The sequence below is a fragment of the Rhinolophus sinicus genome, linkage group LG10 (genome assembly GCF_036562045.2).
Source record: "Rhinolophus sinicus isolate RSC01 linkage group LG10, ASM3656204v1, whole genome shotgun sequence".
In the NCBI taxonomy this organism is placed as follows: domain Eukaryota; kingdom Metazoa; phylum Chordata; class Mammalia; order Chiroptera; family Rhinolophidae; genus Rhinolophus; species Rhinolophus sinicus.
The window spans coordinates 59,709,731-59,732,756 of record NC_133759.1 but is presented as its reverse complement, the minus strand read 5'-3'; the positions used below and the strand labels follow the sequence as shown (position 1 = coordinate 59,732,756).

General features: G+C 46.3%; 1 protein-coding gene across 3 annotated transcripts in view; it reads left to right on the top strand.

Moving 5' to 3' along the window:
- The window catches only part of LRIG1 (leucine rich repeats and immunoglobulin like domains 1), a 116,336-nt gene that overhangs the window by 34,906 nt on the left and 58,404 nt on the right, over positions 1 to 23,026 (top strand). For 2 of the 3 annotated variants that reach the window (XM_019757174.2, XM_019757172.2), the window contains exons 2-3: positions 3,949 to 4,020; positions 13,332 to 13,406. In XM_019757174.2, the coding sequence (XP_019612733.2) occupies positions 3,949 to 4,020; positions 13,332 to 13,406 (147 nt within the window). The remainder of the gene's footprint in view (positions 1 to 3,948; positions 4,021 to 13,331; positions 13,407 to 23,026) is intronic. The other variant, XM_019757173.2, reaches the window with a different exon arrangement.

Genomic DNA, 23,026 nt, shown 5'->3' with positions numbered 1-23,026 from the left:
CTGGGTAAAACTTGAGCTGTTCTCGGCGGAGGTGCCTCTTGTGTGTTCTGCAAATGGTGGGCTGGACCTTCGTCTTTCAGCAGATTAGCTGAAAGAATATCTCTGGCTGGGCTCAATTGTTCAAAGATTCGCGCACCCTTTGTACAAGAATAAGGAAAATTTGTGTTATGACAATGGCTGACAAAATGTTTAATGAAAGCTGCAATTGGCAGTAACTAAATTCCCTGAGGTTTCTTGCCGCTTCTCTGTGCTACTGAAAGGTGCAGAAATGCTTTTGACAGCATCTGTCCTGCTGACAGATGAATTGTTTTGACAGGAGAATCTGAAACCTTCAACTTAAGAAACATTCAGATGTCCGGCCGGGTAAGGGGTGATCATGTTTGTAGAAATAAGTGAGATGCTTTAGATTTGTGTGCATGTCAGCTGCCACCTGAAAGAAAGGCCTCATTAAAAGTTTTTCACTGATTAACCCTTTGATTGTTCCTGGGAACTGAGATGAGAATTCATACCCCACTCCTCATAGTTCTTGGGCTGAATAAATGTATTTCCTTAATCATTGAAAAACGAGTGTCAGTAAGCAATTGCAGTGAAAGGATTAAGATAAAACATTTTGTGTAAAAATAGTGCGGAAAAATTATACCAAAGTTGATACCAGCATTTTTCACCATAGCCAAGAGATAGAAAAACCCAAATGCCCATCAACTAGTGAATGGATAAACAAAATGTGTACACACACACACACACACAGGAATTTTATTAAGCCCTGAAAAGGAAGGACATTCTGACATACATTACAACATGAATGAACCTTGTGGACGTTATGCTTAAGTGTAATGAGCCTGACACAAAAGGACAGACAATGTATGGTTCCCCTTACAGGAAGTACTTTGTCACATTGGAAAGACAGAAAGTAGAGCGGAGGGTGACAGGCCTGGGGTGGAGGGTAGCGGAGGATGGGGAGTTAGTATTTAAAGGTGGAGAAGATGAAAAAGTTCTAGGAATGGATGATGGTGATGGTTGCACAACAGTGCGAGTGTACTTAATGCCATTGAATCGTATACTTAAAAATGATTAAGATGGTAAATTTTACATTATATGTATTTTCCCATGATAAAAAAAAAAACTATTATGCTGGGAGTTTGCCTCCCTGAAATGAGCAAACAAGAAAACATCTCTGAGGATTTTATTTCAGATTACATTCGTCAGGGAGAATATAGTAAATATTTTCCCCATTTCTTGATAAAGCAATTGATGATCAACAGCTTGCCCCAGGTTGCAGGACTAGTCGCTTCTCAGACTGAAAAGCGAGGCTGCTCTGGTCCAAAAGTGGGAGGCATCCCAGGGGGCCTGCGCTTCCGCCTCTGTCTTCTCTCTGGTTGCTGATAGGTGCTCCGAGAGAATTACCTGTCACAGCCAGCCTGCTCGACTCTCATTTGTTGATAATGGCTTTTCTAGTTCATTGAAGGTCAAAATGTCACCGCATCCAGGCTGACCCAGTGAGGCTGAAGTGTCCACTTACACTTCTCTTCATCTTCATTGCTACTTACTGGGATCTCAGTGTTAGGTCTTCATACTATTTGGCTTCTTGCTAAGACTCGATTATGACAGACCCCTTTTCAAGTAGCCTTGAGGTGATTTCATTCCAGATAGCTCAAAATGGGACTGGCAGTTAGTTGCCAGGGACCCAGATCCTGTGAGCCCCAGCTCCACCCCTGGGTGTGTAAATAAGCCAGAAACAAATCATTTATTTCGACCCTCATAGCCTCCAGACTCAGTGGATTAGAAGAGAGGTTGACACTTGGTGGTCCTCAAGCCAAATGTGGCCTGCAGATAGGTGTTGTATGGCCCATCCAGGGTTACCTTTTTTTTTTTTTAAGACTTAAAACGATTTCACGTAATAATTCAGAGTTTGAGCTTCTCTTGAAAATGGAGAAGACTCGTCTGCACTGCCCTTGTTGCTGAAGACAGCAGCAAATGCCCCTTTAGATGGGCCGGCAGGTGGGCACTGCTGTGTTGGCCTCCTTCCAACCTGGCAGGGCCACCATGCCTTCCAAGCGCTTGCCTCTGTGGCTTCTGAGTTTTTCTGGCAGCTTCCATTACCTGAGATGATACAAATGTTACAGTCCTTATAAACTCAGTTATCTCTAGACCAGACACGATATTTCAGTCCCCCCTTTTTATGATAATGTGCTCAAAATGGAAGACACTTCCAGTCTGTCTAGCCCTTTTTCTGATGTGGGCGAATTCTCTCCATTGGTGGGTGTTCTTTTCCATGTCTAACCTGTTGATTTCTGTGTGCCCAATCATAAATACCCCAAAGTGCAGACAAGCTCACACTTGACTTTAATATGTGGTTTTAAAAATTAGCACCATCAATTTTTGTACAGTAACATAATCTCTGGACAAATTGCATTTAATTCCGGCTATGCCCCAAACACTGATGTACCATTAATTGCAAATGCAGTTTGACTTTTATTTAGATGAATGTCTTGAGTTGACAGAGAAATGGCTATCAGCTCTAGATTAGTATCGATTAGAATGTCTCTGGAGTAAAAGCTAGTTGCCACTTACGTGTCGCTGCGTACCCCTCCAGAGCTAGAGTTTAAACTCATTTCTAGGAGTACCATTAATTGGTAGTTCTGTCAATGGAGTTCATAGCTGAGATGAAAAATGTTCACCTCTTTGGCTTACAGAGGACTGGGTGTATTTTAGTGGCAGGGACCAAGGTACAGTGCGCAGTAAGAAGTTAGGGCCCAATTGGATCACATCTCTGTGGCTTCTAGTCCAGAAAGACTCATTAACCTAGTCTGGTTGTGGGTGTGATCTGAGAAGCTCACCTGACCACACATTTCCCAGCTTGTTGCATGTCTGCTTCTAAGGGTACAGCTGGGAGCGGGGAGGTGTCGAAGGGGAGAGAGAGATGTAATTCTGAATAATTGTGACAGATGCCGTCATCTTGAGAAGGCTGCTCACACGTGTGGCTTTCACTGCCTTTGATTAATAGCAGCCGTGAGTTTCCTGTGACTGTGGCTTCTCTCCTATGTGACTGATCACTCCCTGTGTGTATTCATTGATGGTACGGATGGGGTGTTTGTACATGTTAGGTTGTTGCAAAAGTAATTGTGGTTTTTGCAGTTATTTTTAACCTTTTAAACCACAGTTACTCTTGTGCCAACCTAACAGCTTTATGATTAGGCTCTTTCAGTGTTCACTTTCTAAACAGTCCCTTCGCCCTTGACTGTACATGTACGAGAATTTTAGTCTTAAGTTCTTGTTTAGAGCAGGGTTTCTCGACCTCTGCATGTTGCTGTTGACACTTAGGGCTGGATGGTTGTAGTTAAGGGCTGTCCTGCGCATTGTAAGATGTTTAGCAGTTTCCTTGGCTTCCACCCACCAGATGCCAGAAGCAAACCCCCCTTTCCCCGCAGTGGGGACAACTAAAAATGTCTCCAGAGATTGCCAAATGTCTTTCCAGATTGAGAACCACTAATTTTTAGACAGGGATGGGTTAGTACTTCACCCTCTCTTTTTCTTTACTTGATATTGTTTGATGCTTTAGAAAAATGTTAATAAAAAAGTGCCATTTAGAATAGCCTCGGACTTGACAGGTTACAAAGCATTTGGACCAGCACACTTCAATGTAGGTAGAGGACTAGTTTACCTTACAGTTTCTTTGAAAGTTGCCAAGTGGTGAAATGGTATTGATTAAAATTCATTTGAGGTTAGTCAACTTCAGGTGGTTGGAGATTTTCACAGCGACTTGTTTATGGATGCGAGTGTGGAGGAGGTGTATCTGTAAATCTCAGTATCAGTAGGTTACTTAAAATAATGCACGAGATGGGGCAATCATGAGGGAGAGGACTGTTTTTTTAGCAGGTAGAGTAGAAGATTCCTGAAGTTTGGGTGTAATGTAATGTTGATTCAATTACTTTCTTCTTTCTTTACCAGAAACCTGAGCTACAATAAACTTTCTGAGATTGACCCTGCTGGTTTTGAGGATTTGCCGAATCTACAGGAAGTGTGAGTGCTTTTCCCCAAACCTCTAGGGGCCTGGAGGGATGGAGAGCTCCTTGGGAAAACCCTGGGGTATTGCAGCATCGCTCTGTCTCCCACACCAGCAGTCTAAACTTGTCACGTGCGTTCAGGTTGTCAGTGTCTTAGCCCATCTCTTCTTCCGAGGCAGTCAGTGATGGGTGTGTTGCAGTCTGGTAGGTACGGACTTACAGAAATCACAGGAACATGGTGGGTGTATAGGAGAGTCCGCTGGGTTGACACACCTGGCCGGTACTTCTCCACAGTCCCCAGGCGGGTGGAGCAGCCCGCTCAGCAGGGGCATATGAGTCAACCCAGCTCTTCTGTTTCCCAGGAAGTGTGGACAAGTATTGAAGTATGGACAATGGAGGTGTACCTTTTCTCTCCCATCTCCAGAAAGAGCCAGGCGTTACTACCTTTGGAACGCTAGGCTTGCTGCCTCTTGCAGTGTCCTTTAAATCAGGCCTCAATCTCTTCTTTTTCTTCTTCTTCTTTTTAAATTGGATGTTAGGATTATCAGGAATTTTATTTCTACAGAGACTTCAGAGACACTTTCACATAGGTCATGCATACACACTGCAGAAAATTTGGGAACTGGAAATATGTAAAGACTAATTAAAATCACCAGTATTATTACCCAGATATAACAATCATTGTGAACACTTAGTGAAAAATATATATCTCTACACATAATTTTGGGATCAAACTGTATATCTATTATGGTTTTTATATCTGTTCCCTACATATATTTTTTAATACTTTATTGTGTAAATTAAAACTTTTTTAATATCCCATTTTAATTTTTATGTAAAACTACATACTATACACATGGCTATTCCATAAATTATTCACCCAATGCTTCTATTGTTAGACATTTTTATTAGATGTTATTAGGTAAGTGCTTTACACATTTTGGTTATTATATGTAACTGATAAAAGTCCTTATTTATTATTCAGTGATTCCATTGTTAATAATTTATCTAAAGGAAATTTAATTTCATCAGCTGGTACAATTGGCAAAATACTTGTATCGCCTACCCCATCTCTAAACTCTCCACATTGGCGTTTGTGATTTCTGTGTCTGTTTAAAAAAAGTTTAAACTTCCAAAGCTGGACGGGGCCCTTGGCAATAATGCTTTGTCCCAGGCCCTCCTTTTCCGATCGTGTCAACAGGCCAGTGGTGGGAGCAGGGAAGTTTGAATTGTGTCATCGTGTTAGTTTGCCGTAATAAAACATCACAGACTGGGTGCCTTAAACAACAGAAATTTTTTTCTTACGCCTCTGGAGGCTGAAAGCCCAAGATCAAGGGGTCAGCAGGGCTGCTTTTCTCTGAGACTCTCTCCTTGGCTTGCAGACGGCTGCCCTATTGCTGCCTCCTCACATGACCCTTCCTCTGTGTGTGCTCATCCCTCGTGTGGCTTGTGCTTGTCCAAATGTCCTCTTCTTAAAAGAACTGTAGTCATATTGGATGAGGGCCCATCCATATGACCTCATTTAACCTTAATGACCTCTTTAAGGACCCCATTTCCAAATACAGTCACATGCTGAGGTTTTGAGGGTTTAGGACTTCAACATGTACATTTCGAGAGGGCACATTTCAGCCTGTCACAGTCACCCAAGATGATAAATCAGTTCATAAAGGAGCAGTTGGGTCCCTGATCCAGGCTGCTTCCAATGCCTGTGGTTAGGATACCCAGCTTTTTGTGTTAAGTCTCGGCGCGTAGTGGTTTCTTTTAGAATTGGACAAAATTAAAATTGGGGTTATCATTCAAGCTTTCATTAACATTTATTTGAGTGCCTCCTATGTGCCCAGCCCTACTCTAGATGTGGGCGGTACAGGGATAAGTAGGACCGACACACGGATGGGACTAGGGTGAGGCAATGAGGCATTTGCCTCAGGTGCAGAATTTAAGGGGCACTCACAACTCAGCATTTGCAATAAAGGATATTTTAATGCAATATTTAAAAAATAACAGTGACTGCAAAGACATCCATGATGAGCAAAACAGAAAAAGTTTAAGTGAAGACCAGGTCAGTGTTACTGAGTCTTCCGTTTGCCTCAGGTTGCAGGGTGGCTTGCTGTGGCATTGTTGCTGATCCTGCCTTGATGTACAAGCATTGATATTTTGTTCATCATGGATTTTGTTGTACATTCATTTTGATATTTTAAAAATAATTGCTTTAAAATATTTTTTTTTTTCCTAGCCACTGGAAATGGTATGCCGCCCCTCAGCCAATACCAGCCCTACAGACAAACCTCTTAGAGTTTACATTATGATGGGGGAAGACATGCACGCACAAGGAAACCAGTGAGACTTACTAGTGATAAGTGTTAGGGGAGATAGAACAGCGGGATGTGAGGAGTTTGTCTTTCGTCATTTTGGAGGGGTGATGGCAGAGCCGGGGGTGGTCAGGAAGGTGATGACTGAGCAGATGTGTGATGTGGAGAAGGGGCTGTAGATGCAGGGCCTTAGGAAGGAGGAGGCTGAGGGCCTTGTGTCTGGCCTCCCGAGGGCAGGTGTGTGGCCAGGTCCTGGCATCGCCCATGGCCCAAAGCTGCAACCATCATGAACCCCCATCTGCTGGGGGCGTGCTAGATGCTCCTGTGCACATTTTCTGTGTTGTGTTCTCTAGATCTCTCGTTCCTTCCCCAAACAAGCTTTCAACTTTCGTTTGGTTCAGCTCCCTTCACCTACAGCCTTCAGTCCCTTCTCCTTGGTCCTTTTTAGAACTTATATCTCACCCAGGTCACGAGCCAAGAGCATCTGACTTCTGCTTGTTCTTCACTGGGGATGCTGGTTATGAGTTGTCTTTTTTGTTGTTGTTGCTATTTTATTTATTTTCAATTACAGTTGACATTCAACATTATATTAGTTTTAGGTGTACAGCATAGTGGTTGGACATTTATATATCTTATGAAGTGATGCCCCCAAAAAGGCTAATACCTATCTGACACCACATGTCGTTATTATAATATTAGTGACTATATTCCTTATGCTGTACTTTACATCCCTGTTGGTTATGTCTTACAAATAAATTTCCCACGTGACAACAGCCACAGCAGTCCCCACAGCACCATGCTAAGCCTTTGGTGAAGGCTACCTCATTGATCCTCACACTAGCACTGGGACATAAATTATTTTCTTTACAATCATTTTCTCCCCTTCACAGAACAGGAAAGAGGAGCTCAGACAAGTGAAATAAAGCTATGCAGTGTTACGTGGTTGGTAAACCTGTGAGTTGAACTTAAATCCATTTGATTCCAAATCTTAGGCATTTAACCCTGAAACTGCACTGCCCTCAATCCCCACGTCCCTCATCTTAACTTGCAACGTTCAACTGAAGAGTTTTCCAACACAGAACATTCAGTGTTTATCGACTTGTGTCTCTTTCTACACCAGTCTTGTCTTTCTAGGCACAGAGTGTTTCCTCCCACGCCTCCAGACCTCTTTTCCAAACCCACAGAATCCTCCGAGTCCAGCTCCCTTCACCGTCACAGCTTGGCTTTCCTCCCTCCCCTGCTTTCCTGCTGTGTCTATGGGCAGGACAGGACCCCTAACCCTGTCCTGTGTGTGACATCTCTCCTTCCTCCTGCCAATGCACTCGTGCAGGTCGACCATAGCTGGCCATTGCGCTAAGCACCGTACTCATACTGCCACTTGTACTTCTTTCAGACAGCTGAAGGGACCAAGGCACCGAGAATTGGCTGGAGTTGCACAGCTCGTAAGTGGAAGGACCGGGCCTGCGCACCCCCAGTCTAGTACCATGCTCTCTGTGGCAACACTACTTTCCTGAGTGTGGGAGTTGAAAAGGCAGAGATTGCATTGTATGGTGTAGTGGGAAAAACACACACTGGTAGCAGACAGACCTGGGTTGGAGTTCTAGTTGGTTCCTCACCTGAATGTGTCCCTGGACAAGCTACTTAGTGCCTCAGTGCTTCCTTCCCCTCGTCTGCAATGTGGACACAATAACACATTATTGTTATAATTATTAATTGGAGGTGACGTCCAGGGCCTTGTACATGCTAAATACTCACTGAATGTTATTTCTCTTCTGCTACTTTTCAATCACTCAGCCACCCAAGTTGGGTGCATTAAGAAACACCCAGGGTCGATAGGTTGACCCTTTCACCACAGAGCCTGACTCCTGTCCTGGTATCACACTGTCAATGGGTGAGACAAATTCCGTGAGCAGAGCAGCACAGCTTATCCCTGATTAAAGATCCAGGTCTTTCCTGAGGGAATTCCGATACATCGTGGAGGCAGAAAGAGGCTGTCAGGAGTGAGGGCTGGGAGGTAGGGAAGGATACTGAAGAAAAAAGAATCATATTTGAGACACAATTGCTTCTAAACTAACTGGGCTCAAGGGTTTCCCAGGAGCTGTCAGTTCTTCTCAACGCTGCAGAGCCATGTGAGTCTGGACACCTCAGTGCGAGGGGAACCACAGGCTGGCAGAGCCGCAGGCGGTGGTTTTCAGCAGTGGTTTTATTTTGGAGGCTGGAACCACAGAACACCGTGGGCTGGTTGGAGAGAGAAAGCGAGCCCATTGGAGGCCCCTGGAGGACATGAGGACACTTGTGCAGCTGCTGCCAAGCCACACAGTCTTCACTGCCCACAGCCTGAGGAAAGCCCACCAGGGAGGGCCCCCAGCCAGGGGTCCTGGACGGCAAGGCTCCTCTATTAATAAGAGGGGCTATTTATACCATTCTCTTTAAAAACTGCACTGGGATCATGTTACTGCTGCCTGGCTCGAGAAGGCTTCATGTGGGTGCTGTCGTGTGTGCTTTCCAGGGCCATTGACCTAAAATGTTCCTGCAGGCAGCGAGCGAGGAGGCCTGAGTGGGCCCTGCCTGTGGGTATTTATGGCTCACCCTCTTGTGTCTCAGACTTATGCTCCCCAGTGTGTGTGTGGTGTGCTAACAGAGGGGTGGAAGAACGAGGGGGTATCATTTTGAGTCACTGCTTTTTGGCTGTGAATTGCCACCACCTGTTAAGCATTTACTCTATATCTGGCTGTATCCTAAGCTGTTCGGTTTAATTCTTTCAGCTGGATCCTGCCAGAAACCTGTGAAGTTGGTACTTGTGTTAATCACATTTTTTAGAAGAGGAAACTAAGGCACAGTAAGGTTAAGTGACGTGGTAAAGGCCATTCAGTGGGTAAGTGGTAGGATTGGGGTTGAATGTACCTAGGGAGTCTGATTTAAAGACCTGAGCTATAAAATCCCCTCCTAATAATTCCTGCTGCTCTGTAACTGTGCCTCATTTTCTCCTGTTAGGGCAGGGCGATAATGTAGTACCTTCCTCAAAGGGTTCTATGCCATTTAGTGAGGCACTGCACATACAGCACTCAGCTCAGAGCCTGGCGCAGAGCAGACGTTAGCCCTTCTTGTTGTTGCTTACCACCCAACTATCGCTGTACTACAACATCTGTATGTGGCCATCTGGTACACAAACCACATATCATAAAGACTCGCCAGTTATTATTTAGTAAACCCTACTGTCAAGTAACTGAAAGCACTGATAATAACTGATGGATTAAATGGCCCCAACTCCAAAACCTGTGCTCCTGCTACTGTCAGCTTTCTCCCTTTTAAGAAGTAACAGTAACTGACGTTCCAAGCACTTGTTCCTCTCTGTTACTAATTGCAGCTCTCTTTGTGTTTGGAAACAATTGAAGTGTCTACAGACAGCGGGACGGCTAAATTTATGGGTCATTCATGCTGCTCATGACAGCAGAGGAGTACTCGGCAGCTGGTTAAAAGAGTTATGCAGAGCTCTGAGAGATACTACAGTGGGAGAAACTGGTACAGAACAGTCTGCATAGTACACAAGTATCGGTGCAAAAGAAAACGTGTGCATCTCTAGAGGCTGGCCGCAGGAGCTTCCTCTCGGAGGCTGACCAGAGGACCGAAGTGCGAGGAAGTTTTATGTTTCACTATATATTCCTGGTATTCTCTTGAAATGGCTTGAAAATTTTACTGTGTGCATATATCAGCTATTAAATAAATAAATAAATAAATAAGGCAAATAATAAGCAAAATATCCCCCAAAGCTCTATAACCCAAAATTACTCCTTGAGTTTGTTTTTCATTGTTGGTTGAAGCCTAATTTAATTGGGTAACAGTAAAGTACTCTGAACGGCCCTTTTTAACATTTTGCATCTTGGAGAATGGGAGGACTTCTTAACCAAACCAAGTAAATGGGAGTTTTGGAGCGAGCTGAGGGCCCTGAAGCCCGGGCTGGAAAGAAAGGCCCACCTCCAGGTGTGCACTGGGATCAGGCGGCCCATGCGGCCCTTGTCTTTCTCACACGTCTGCTAGTGCCCAGGGTGCACCACAGGCCCCAGTCATGCTGTGGGTGTCTGGGCACTTCCGGGTCTGGAATCATCAGGGAAAGAGTCAGTTAAAGACATGGTAGAGGATTTTTAGGGCCTTGCATGGAAGCACACTTGGGGGGAGTATGAAGGGCAGAAGACTGCACAACCCCAGATATTTAGGACATTTCATTAAACACAAGCCTAAATTCCTCCAATCTCCTTAGTGGTGGAGACTGCTCAACTTCCCCAGGGCCGTTTCCCTCTGGCTCCGGCTGCGCTATTTTTGACCAGTCTCCATTTCAGTCTGGCAACTTGCTCATGTCTCAGAGCCAGTTCAGCCTCCATTGCCTTCTGAGGATAGTATTCTTGTTTCAACAGGGGACAGAGCGAACAAAGAGAAAGTCATACTGTGGGAGCTGACAGACTTAGTAGTTATTGGTTCTTTTTTCATAGAAATGATCGAGAAGTAAGCTGGCCATGCAGCTCTTCTTTGGGCTCCAGCTGTCTTCCTCGAAAATCACGCTGCCCTGTTGAGATTGGAGCCTGCACTTCTGTCTCTGCCTATTGATTTGGGGCTGCTGACCCCAACATAAAATGCCCCATTTACTTTTAGCACTGATCTGCTGCACCTGTACATTCTGCTCCCAGCAGATTTTCAAGATTTGAACTCTTCTTATGATGGTTTTTTTCTTGTTCATTTATTTCTGTGAAATTGGGGAGAGCCGTTTGTCATGTGTGCAGCAGCACTCACCTGAGACAAAGCTCATTCAGCAAAAGTTCTGCTGCAGAGACGTCCATATTGTTTTGTTTCAGGTTTAAAGTCAAGTCAGAGCCTAAGCAGGCTGGAACACAAGTATACAGCTATGTTCCCTGAGGGATTAGGAGCTTTCCACGTGCTGGCCTTGTCGCTTGTTGGTCTCCTCTGACCTGCAGTTGTACTCGGGTTCAACTCTTATCTATGACCCTGGAGTAGTGACTTGAACTGAAACTTAAGTTAGAGAACTTCCCTATAAGGTAGGGAACAGTACCTGGTACCTAGCTGAGGGTTGTGGTAATGAAGATACGTAATGCATGTCAAGTTGTTGCTGTACTTATAATGAAATAGAGGTAATGATTAAGAATCTAGACTTTGGGGCTCAACTCCCAGGGCCACTGCCACTTACTGCTGGTGGCCTTCACCCAATTATTTAACATTTCTATTTTAGTGTCCTCATTGGTACCATGGAAATGTTCATGGGCTCTATCCCCTAGGGGGGTCAAAAGATGAGTTAATACACCAAAGAGCTCTGAGCCATGGCTGGCACATAGTAAACCCTCTATTTTACCAATAGTACCGCCATGGTCTGTGTTTTAGAATAAATCTCTAGGAAATGATGAGTTCTTCAGTGGGCAACAGACCCCTGACCTTTGTTTTTCTTGCTCTGTTAAGATCTGAGGGTGTTGTTTAGTCATAAGTACATTGACGGTACTATGAAAACTTATTAGTAGAGATTCAGGCTGATAGTTTTCAGTATCCCCATACCGAGAGAAGAGTTGGATCACGGCAGGGTTGGAGGAGAGAAAAGGTGAAGCAGAAACAATCTGATTTAGGGGGAGTCAGATAAGCGACTGTTAAAGTAGTTAATTGTCTACTTCAGCATACCAGCAAGGGCCCTTTAAGCGGAGGAAGGATTTGCCACATGATACAGATCTGCCAGATGCTTCAGTCATGAAGCTATTGAAACAGACATTCTGTGTCCCATGGCCCAGTAATTGCCAAGCTTCATCTCTAACTGGCTGTGGCACTGAAGAAGGCAAATGGGATAATTCAAGGCCTTTTCCTTTTTTTCTTTTCCTATTCATTTCTATAAAAGATGGCAGACAATAAGATTATTCTATTCAAGCAAATGCTAGCTGTATACTTGTCTGAACACAGCTGTCATTTCAGCGGTCTCGTCTTCAAACAGTAACAAGATGGTCTATGTAAGACATACTGACTTAAAAGAGAGAGAGAGAGAGACTAAGATAGCCCAGCTTCATCCCCTTGATTCTGCATCTCAGATTCAATTTTTCAGCCCATTACTGAGCAGAAAGCCTGATCACTGTGCTTTGGCTTTTTTAAGGATTCTTGGGCTCACTTCACAAGTCTGATTTTGGATTCTCTCCCCAGATTTGGAAATACATGTCCATGTAAGGAGGCCAGATTGCACAGCCTCTGGGGGCAGCCTGGGCGAGCCGTGTTTTGGTTTGCGGGCTTACCCTTCCATTAAGAGATGTGAACTCTGGATATACAGATGTAGAATGTTCCAGCAGTGGAGAGCATCTCTGATCTGTGGAGAGTTTTCAAAATGTCTACGTGCAAAAGTGTGTGTCTGTATGTGTGTACTCCTGGAAAACATGTCCGGAGGCTTCGTCAGAGTTCTGAAACGCTGGAATCTCAAATAGATGAGAGTCTCCAAGTTCAGCTCCCTTGTTATTACACAGAAGACACATCAGAATAATTGCCCCACACATCCAAGCCCCCAGGAATTCCACACACATGTCTGGGTCCCTGTGTGTGGGCAGAGCTGCAGTTCGCAGACCACCGTGTCACAGATGTGTAAAAACATCCATGAGGAGATGGTCTTTCTACTTCTAGCCCTCTTCCTGACTGGCTCCGCCCACAAGGAGTGCCCCTGGATGGTCTGGGGCACTTTCGCTCTGCATCGTGTTTCCTGACCTGCTGTCGCTGTTCCTTGTCTGTTAGTCTTGATTTCTGAGTTAGAGTGGACGCTCCCGGAAGACAAGAGACACCCCTTGAGGGATGTTTCTAAACCACAGGTGTGATCGTTTTTGTGATCTAACATGACTGCTCTCCCTTTCAGAACTCGCTTTTAAATTCTTCCTCTTTTGTTCAGCATTCCTGTGGCCAAGTCAGTACTGTTTTTGTAATTTCCTTGTATGTATATGATTTCAAACTACTAATGGAAACGATTTAAATGATTGATTTCTCTGTGTTGTTACAGGTACCTCGGTAACAATGAGTTGACAGCGATTCCGTCCCTGGGTACTGCTTCATCTCACATCGTCTCTCTCTTTCTGTAAGTGGTGCATTTGGGGGACCCTGGGCCGGTCGGTGAGGTTGTGGTATCATCTCGCTGACATTTGGTGGCAGGAAAACTGTTCCTGTCCTTGCTGGTGAAAAACGGCCTCGCTTCATGTAGTCCTAATGATTATGACATGCCTTGCTTGCTGTTTGGGGTTTGTAAGAATTAAAACCTGGAAGTTTGCCTCATCCCTAATTTGGGGAGGCAGTTGGCCCTTTTAATGCCTGGAGGTACCTAGACTTAAATTTCTTGGCCCTAGAGGTTAAGACGCAATTTGGGTGAATAAACTGGAGTTAAAGGAAGCTGTGTGAATTATAAGACAGCTCATCTTTGTGCCAATGAACTTGGTAACGTAAACCCATACTTATGGCTTTAAAAAAGAAAATACCTCCAGACCCCTGAAATCAACATAAAAGTAAGGAATTCGTTGTCATGATCAAGTGCAAGATGACAGGCAACCTGTTTATTATAGACACTGGAAATGCAAGGGGACTTAAGTGAAAAGGAAGGAAGGAAACTGGGGGGGATGTTGTTGTTGGAACTGCTGAGACCTTTTGCTCAAGAGTTACTGCTCCGCCAGCAGTCACCCAGAAGTCTTTCCAGATAAACCAGTCGTGAGTCCAGCAAGTTTCTTGACCAGATCTAACTGGCAGCTTCCTCAGCAGGGCTCCTCCCTCTCCACGACAAATTTCCTGTTTCCACTCCTGTCCTGCATATTTTTATTTGATTTAGTTGGCGTTATAACTCGTTTGCTCACCTGTATTTATCTTTTCTCAGCACCGAGGCTCGGCAGGCTGAGAGCAGGACAGCACCATCCCTTAGATTGTCGGTGTCGCTTGCAGATCTCAGGGTTATACTGGTATCAGGCCCTGTGTTCAGGAGGTGCTCCATCCTTGTGAAACAGCATCTGAGGCTTAACCCTTTTCAGCCTGAGGGGTTGTGGAACAGGGGGTTAGAATTTTAGCCCAGCTCTGTGTCCCAAACAGACAACTTCCTCTCTCTGAACCTCATCTTCCTTATTTAGAGAATATGTTCTGGACTCATTTGTCGTACGCGGAGGCCTTCTCGCCGCGCCATCTTTCAGGCGGGGCAGCCTGCAGGGTCTCTGGTCCCGCTCCCCACACAAGAACACAGGATATGGTGAGGCCGAAAAGGAACACCCACGGAGCCATAGGTAGGGGAGTCATACCACTATGGTCTCACTGGAGGCTGGGCCCACCGGACGCGTGACCTGCTGTCTGCCTTTCCGCCAACCAACCGACCGACGACTCTCCTCCACTCTCTCCACTGTTCCTCTCTCTCGGCCCTCCTCTTCCGCTCTCCTCGGCCCTCCTCTTCCGCTCTCTTCGGCTCTGCTCGGCTCTGCTCGGCTCCTTGGCAATCCTTCGTAGCCACAGCAGTTATACCAGCAGCCAATTGGCTAACCGGCCACAGCCGACGGCCAATCAGCCACAGCCGACGGCCATTCACCACCCGTGCCAGCACCCTTCCACGTGAGGCCGAGAGCCTGTAAACTACTTTCTGGGGCTCTGTCCCCACATCATTTTACAGATAGGGAAAGTAAGGCTGACATTTAAAGGGAGTGGACTGTCTGTGAATGTCCTGGCATCGTGCAAACACATAGTAGGTATTTGACACATGGTGGCTGCTGCTTCTGGCTGGTGGCCAGTTGACACATAGCCTCTTGTGCCTTGGCATGGTCTCAGGATATAGGGGCCACAGGATTTGTGAGTCAGTCCTTACTCCTTTGAAGTGCTGGAAGGAAGGTTGTAGCTCTTTGTCCCACGATGGACAGGCAAGGGTCTGACTTTCTTTCTGTACCCAGTTAACCTGTGTGCTCAGCATGTGGAAGGTGTTTCATTGCGGCTAAATTAAATGAGTTACCTCACCTGAAGCTAATTAGGGGCGTGCTATTCCCTGGTGCATTCATAGAGCAAAGCACTGGAAGATTATTTAACTCCGTGCCGCTTAAAGCATGGCTCCTGAATCAGCAGTGTCATATCAGTGCTGAGCTCCTTACAAATGCATAATCTCAGGCCTCCTCCCAGGCCCGCTGGGTCGGTACCTACTCTAACAAGGTCTCCTGGGCTTTTGCTCACTTACTCGGTGTGAGGAGCACTGTTTTCAGCCCCCTTGCTCCTGTCTTGGTTGGGAAGCCTGGGCCACAGAGAATATCTTTGTGTTACCAACAGGAAACGCGGGCTCCCTGAGTCCCTGTAAACTGACAGTGGAACTGAGACTGACACCAACGCCTGTGTCTTTATCCTCCATGCACTGGGTGCAGGAGTGTGGCAGGTGACACTGAACCACCCTGTGCCACAGATGGGCAGAGCCCCCAGCTTCCCCTGAGGGCCTCTGGCACTTTGAATCACGCCTTGGTCTACTGACTAAAAATACATTTCTGTTCCTTGGCCCCAGTGCCCAGGGCAGTGGGGCTGGTTGGCCTTCTTCCTGCTATTCCATTAGACAGCGTTAAAATATGTAAAGCAGGGGGGAAATCGCCTCCCTCCAGCTCCAACTTTGGAAAATGCAGGTTAGTGTTGGCAGCACCTCTTCGGCCTGAAGCTGGTCTCCATCTGACTTGGTCAGTGATTTCTCTGCAACTGCAGGCACTGAAGGGTCCTTTATCTTCCTTTTCTCTGAGAGTCCTTGTTCCCTGATCTTGGACTGGATGACTGGATGTAGTGCCTGCAAAGTTAGGTTAGCAGTGTGCCATCCGGGTGGCAGGATTAGAGATAATTTTGCTATCATCCTTCGTGCCTTTCTGTATTTCCCAAGTGCATTTTGCAAAGGACAGGGGAGGAAACTAACAGCGGGCAGGGCTGAGCATTACTTTCCCATCCTGTTGTGTGAAAGCAGAGTACTTAGCATCTGCTTGCATGTGACGATTCTAGCCACTCAGGCTTCGGAAAGCATGTTTTGCTGAGTGTCTGTGGCTTTGCAGAACCATAGAATTAAAAGGTGTTGTCACATGTTCAGCAAACATTTAGTGGGTACCTTCTGTGTCCCTGAAGTTGGAGTCCAGAGGCCCTCTCAGGGTGACCTCCAGAGGATTTAATGCCATCACATGTGGGAAGCCCCTGACATGTCTAAAATGGGGTAGGTCAGTTAGCTCAGTCAGTGTTCACATTGGTAGTCCTTAGTCTCCAGATTCTATTCCTGTCTCATTCCCCCTTTGCGGTCAGGAAGAGGAACAGAAGAGTAATAAAAAGGGAGCAGAACAAAGGGATTAGATGGCTGAGGCCATCAAGAGTCAGCGGAACCACGGCAACTTATTAGGGCGAGCGTACAGTTGGCTCTGGAGCAACATGGGTTTGAACTGTGCTGGGCCACTTACATGTGGATTTTTTTAATAAACACATAGCCAGCCTTCTGTTTCTGCAGGTTTCACATCCATGGATTCCACCAACTGCAGATTGAAAACAGTATTTCCGATCCACAGTTGGGAATCCGCGAATGCATTGCTCTCTGCCATTGTCTGTGATGGACTTAAGCACATTTGGATTTTGGTGTCTGTGGGGAGTCCTGGACCCAATCCCCTGTGGATCCCGAGGGACGGCTGTTGTTAAGTTTTGGGGGAGGCAGAAGTTATACATGGCTTTTTGACTACACAGCGGGGTTGGGGAGTGGGGTTTGATGCCTCTGACCTGGAGTTGTTCAGGGGTCAGCTGCACGAGCAGCTGCGTGAGGGAGAAGGGCAGACTCAGGGACATCCAGCTCTGTCTCATGGTGGTGTCACCTGAGACAAATAGCTTTTGTCTCATTTGTTGAATGGAGGGTGAAACACATGGTAAAAGTACTCGCGAAGCTTTCATCTTCCTTCTATGACTCAGAAACTGAGAGTCGGGCAGTAGCGTCACAAAAGAAACAGTACTGACCCTGCTGCCATGTACCCATGATTGCTGCTCTATGTCACTTGCAGAAGTAGCAGGTTTGTGGTTTTCAGCTCAGACACCTGTAATTATAGACTTTTGTCTCTGGAAGTTGCCTCTTCGTCTCTGTTCGGTTTCCTGTCCCCTGAGTCTGTGCCAGTGCCCTGGCTCCGTGCTCACGAGACAATGCTCTGAGCCCCAGACACCGGGGCCTCCTTTGCTGGGGTCACAGTTGGGAGGGCCTCATGGGAAAAGGGTTTGTTTTGCATCTGGCTGTACTATCAGGGCTTCAAAACAGTTTTCCACTATTTGGGGGAACTGGAGTCATCGAGTAAAATTTCAATTGGTTAATACTTTCAGATTAAGGAAATCTAATTCAATTAAAGTATTTGTCAAAAAGCAGATTTATTTGCATCGTGTTCTGAGGATAATGCCAAAGCCATTTGTCCTTAATAACAAAAAAGCATTAAAACTCAAGGAAAGCTTTTAATAGGATTGGGTTGGAGCAAGGACACCAATTTCATAAAATAGTTCTCAGAAAAAGCAACAGACTTTTGTTAAATATGGACAAAATCTGCCCTTCGATTTTCACGTTTGAGAGTTTTGTTGTTGTTTTTTTAATTTGAAATCCAGGAAACTCAAGTTACAATTCCCAAGGCAACAGTAATTTTGTGTGATGCGTAAGTGACATTTCTGGTGAAGAAAAATTTCCGCTTTTCCTATGGTGTTACTGCACTTGTATCATTGAGAAGATTGGTTACAGTGGAAATTGTTGGATATTTTTCAGTCCTAGGAGTAAAAAGCTTGCTGTGATATCAACTTTAGTTTTAAAGCAGGCAGCTCTTTGTCTCCTGCATATTGGTGGCAGCGTTTTTCCCATATGGCGCTTGGCTTTGTCCACATAACTTCTTTTCCAGTTGGTGGTATATGTTAGACCTTGTCTTAACCATGCCTGTTTAGTTCCCCGCCCCCTCCCGCCTTTGGCCTAGATCAGGTAGGACAATGAGATAAAAATTAGTTGCACACAAATACTTGTGTCTCTGTAATAGTACTATTATATAATCCCTTAGGTTTATGTTGTATATGAAAACACATTGAAATACCTTTCACTTCTAATCTTGAAAAAAAATTTTTTGAAAACTATTTTTTTATTGAAATAAAACTAACATACCATAAAACTCACCATTTTAAACATTTTAAAGTGTGTAGTTCAGCAGCTTCTAGTATGTTCTCAAGGTTGTGCAACCATCACCACTATTGAATCCCAGAACTTTGCCGTCACCCCAGAACAGTCACTTCCCCTGTCCCCTTCCCCCCAGCCCCCTGGCAACACTAATCTGAAAACTATTTTTTTGTTTGTTTTAGGAAAGTATTTCTCTTGTGTTAGCAAATGGAGCTGGAAGACATAGAATATTAATTGTTTTAATTTAAATGAAAATATCAGAAGTGGATTTGACCACACGGTTATATTTTGCTGTAACCTCTTAGCTAAAGAAAAACTGATTAAACAAAAGTAATGGAATATTTAACACCTCTTTATTATTACTTCCGGAGAATAAAACATGGAAGGAATGAAACCTGGTGGCTTGTCTGTGACTCCATTCGAGGGAGTTAAGTGGCAGGAGCCCCAGGTGGGGCTGGTGGAGCCTGGGGCTTTGAAGGACGAGGCTCTTCTGCTTGGATCTGCCGGGGAAGTGAAATGAACCACAAGACTTAGCTCTCCGTGTGCCTAGCAGGCCCTCTGAAAAAGAGGGGCCAGTCAGTCTTCTTTGCAGGCTCATTAATGTGAAGATCAGTCTACATTGAAGCATACTGGAAGAGCAAGCCTTTGAGGACAACGGGAAGCAGTGATGAGCTGGCTGCTGCCCAGGCTGGGGAGAGGAATCAGCATCGCAGAGGGCCCATGGGAAGCAGAGGAAAGGGAGGGACCCAGAGCGCAACTTGCGACAGTTACGGCGGCTTGGGGACCTGAGCTGGGGCTGTTAATAATCAGGCGTAAAGCACAGGTGAAGTTACACTGAGTAGTAAGCAAGTCAGCTGGCACTCCTAAAACTGCGTTTGTGTTGGGAGGCATGGAGGGTGGAGGTTTTAAAGAGTTGTGTTGAGGCCTTTTACCTTTCTCTTCAATTAGCTGCCCTTGACTCTTTCTCTATATCACCTCACCTGAAAGAAGCTCGTCATTTGCAGACATAATAGAGAATTGATGTTGAAACCTTTTTCTTTTTAAACACAATGTTTATCCCCAGGAGTATGAAATAATTTGTCTTAAAACGTTGAGTGGTAATCTTGGACTACGAAGCTCTTCGCATATTGATAACATAGCTACACCTGTGGGGAATGTAGGTGTGTGTCCTCGGTGAGGTGGACGTAGCGATTCTCCCCAAGGTGAAGGATCATTCGTCCGTCCTGTGGAGGAATTTGCTGGACCTTCCACAGGTCGTCAGTTGAGGAGTGGACGTGGTAAAAAATGAGGCAATGGGTAGCTCTTATCCCATTCTGCTTCAGAGAGGCATCCTCCACCTCAGAACCCAGTTTCACCTTGCTGGTGAATGCAGGCCAGCTGTTTGGATGTGGCTGTAAAAGTGAACGCTCCCAGGGCCGTTCTGCACTCTAACTCCAGGAGTGTGGAGTTAATAGTGACGGAACACTTTAGGAAGAAACTGTGAACAAAGTTGTGTTTTAAAAACCCCAACTCAAGTTTAAGTGAATGTCCTTGTTCCCTGAGCATCCTGTGACCTATTTGGTTCCCAGACACTAAAGGGACGCTCTGGCCCTCGTCAAAAAACAGCACAACTGGAGAAAATGTAGAAAATGGGGCTGCAGTTTCTCTTCTTGTTTTCAGAGATGTGCTCACTTTCTGCCTCATTTGCGCAGATTTTTGTTGGTGTTAATGGATTCTTTCCCCTGGATGAAACATCACGCCCATGCCCGTGGGAGGTGGTGTCTGCTCCATCACCTGTGTGGTTCTCAAACTGGACCATCCATCAGAGTCACCTGGAAGGCTCACTGAGCTGCAGATGGCTCGGCCCCAGCCCCAGGTTTTGACCCAGAGTGTCTGGAGTGTGACGAGAGAATTTTCTTTGCTCACAAGTTCCCAAGTGATGCTGAGGCTGCTGGCCTGGGAACCCCCATTTGAGAACCACTGCCTGGACCTGTAGAAGGGGTGGGGCGTGGGAGGCAAGGTTCAGTGCCAGGTTCTTACCAAGCTGCTTAGTGTATGGGGGGCAGTCAATTATTGAGACGCATTCCTAATATCACAGGTGTGGCAACAGGTGTTTGGGCCCGTGGGGCTCAAAAGCACTGAGTGAGTGTGGAGAGAACAGATCTGGCTGTGGCTGTGGGTTTGAGGCTCAAGATTGTTATAAATTTGTCTCTGCTTAATTTGCTATTTATTGGTGATCATGCAAGTCACCCCAACAGCCCTTCGTGAGCAGCCACGCCTGGAGAGGGCCGTTGTTACCTCAGTGGGGTATTCTAGGCTCTCCTTACAGCCCAGCCTACCTGGGCAGCGGGAGCCAGCACAGGGAGTCACTTAGCAGCACTTACCTTACTGCTGATTATCAGTTCCTATCGTCAGATACATCTTTGCCCTACCTGAGACTTGAAGGGCACCGCTTTGTTGCAGGTGGAAGTTAAAAGGAGTGTCTGAAAGGTGGGCAATTCTCCCTTGCCCTAATGGAGGAATCAAAACTCAGGGCCCACACCAGGCCCCCAACCCTCATTGTGTATGACCCGGTTACTCACCTCCTGTTTTCCTGGCCATCTGCCACTGGGAGGCTGTCGCCTGGTCGTCAGAGGACAAAGGGGTGAAAGGAAAGCAGTGGAGCCCAGGTTGGTTCACGATGGAGACCAGGGGCTCATCTGCAGGGCAGCTTAGGCCACTGTGAGTTGTGCCGGCACGTTCCCCACATGAAACCCATATGAACATGCCCCACGGACCGGAAGTTCCTGTCGTCCAGGAACTCGGAATCTAGCTGCAGGGAAAGTTGGACAAACAGGCAGTGGGAATACAAGCACTGGCTGGGAATGTCTGAGGCGCTCCTCACTGCTGTCACTGATGGCGTGCAAGACAGGGAAAGTTCCCAGATGAAGTGACATTTTAGCTGAGGCTCCCCCTTATGTGGACCTCCTGTGTCTGCCCCCTACAAGTGAGTGTAAGTTGCAGGCAGAGGTGGAGCCCGCTGCGTGCTCGCCAGCACATTGGGTGCTGGGACGAGTACTGCGAGGGGCCATGGCTAGTTCCAGGTTCTGTCCGGTTTGCCCCCTCCCCACGTTTTCCTTTGTCAGTGAGAGGCTGTTCAGGAGAGCCAGAGAGCAGAGCAGGACCCTGGTCCTTAGAACGCATCGCAACCTCGTGGCCTGCTGGATACCACCAGCGAGCCTCATAGAGAACGTTGAATGCCCACTTGACAAAGAAAGCAGGTCTGTCCCTGAAACTTCGCAGGGTTCCTGTAATGCAGACGGCCTCAGTGAGGTTTTCGCTGGGAAAGGAGCTGGCGCTGTGGCCGCCTCAAGCCTGCCAAATTACACAGTCATGACTTGTCATTTTCCTTCCCTTTTTTTCTTTCTTTGAGAGTGGGGGTGGTGAGGCAGCCAGATGAGCGGTACATCTGCAAGTCATTTGCTGAGAAAGTGAAACGAACACCAGCTGTGGGGTCTCGGGAGCCGAGGAAGGGGAGTGCCGGTGGGATAGGAGCTTGGTCATGGAGGCCACTGCCTTTTGAGGGGAACTTGGAGCTCAGGTTCTGTTGTTGAGAGCTGGCTTTTGTCGTGTGTTTGCCCGCCCCCCCCACCTCATTTCTTCTGACAACTGTGTAAGCTTTAAATGTAGTTGAAGATCGAAAGATCCGGTGGGAATAGATGCTGGTGAAGCATGCACGGTCTGGAGGGCAGTGCCTCCTGGAATGGGTGCTGAAAGCCTCCCGGGCTAAACCTTCCTGGTTACTTGAACTGGAGCCTAGAAGCAGAGCTGCTCTGTGGTTGCACAATGTCCCCTGTGAAAGGGGCTGGCCCTCGCCCATATCAACAGTCTCCTTCCAACTGGGACCATTTCCTCCTCCTCCTCCCTCTCGCCCACTTCCTGCAGGTGGCTTCTCTAATCCACTTACCTCTGGGGAAGCCTGGGGAGCCTGTGCACCTAATCCGAAAATGGCTGGCTTGACTTTGACCTGTGTGGTGACCTTGCAAAGAAGGCAGGGCCTATTGTGTCTGCTCACACCTGGGAGCCATTTTCTGCTTTTATAGCCCAAGTGGAAGAAATGTGTTTGCGTTTATGCCGGGCCTTCCTTTCATAAGGTCTGTCATTATTGGGCGATAAGAAAGGAATATTCGTTTCACCCTGCTTGTTCAAAGGCAAGGGTCTTTAAAGATAGAATAGTCTACCCAGTGTATTAAGTCATACAAAATTGCCATTTTTTTGTAGTTCAAAAAGGGTCACAATGTTGGCAATCTCATATGATTCAGTCTTTTGAGATGAAAAATCTCAGTGGTTGGCATATGTGATACACTGACGTTGGCAGACATTGCTCCTTTGGCCTTCCCAGGCCTTATTTCATTGTATTGCCTCTGCAGTCCTAGGAGACACAGGGTCTGTTGTGAACATATGTTACAGATGAGGCATGTGAGGCACAGAGAAACTTGCTAGGGGGTCACACAGGAAGTGGCAGAAGTGGGTCTTGATCTCATTTCTCTCCATCTCTGGGGTTTGTGCTCACTGCATACTTGGAAGTATATGGTCTGGGA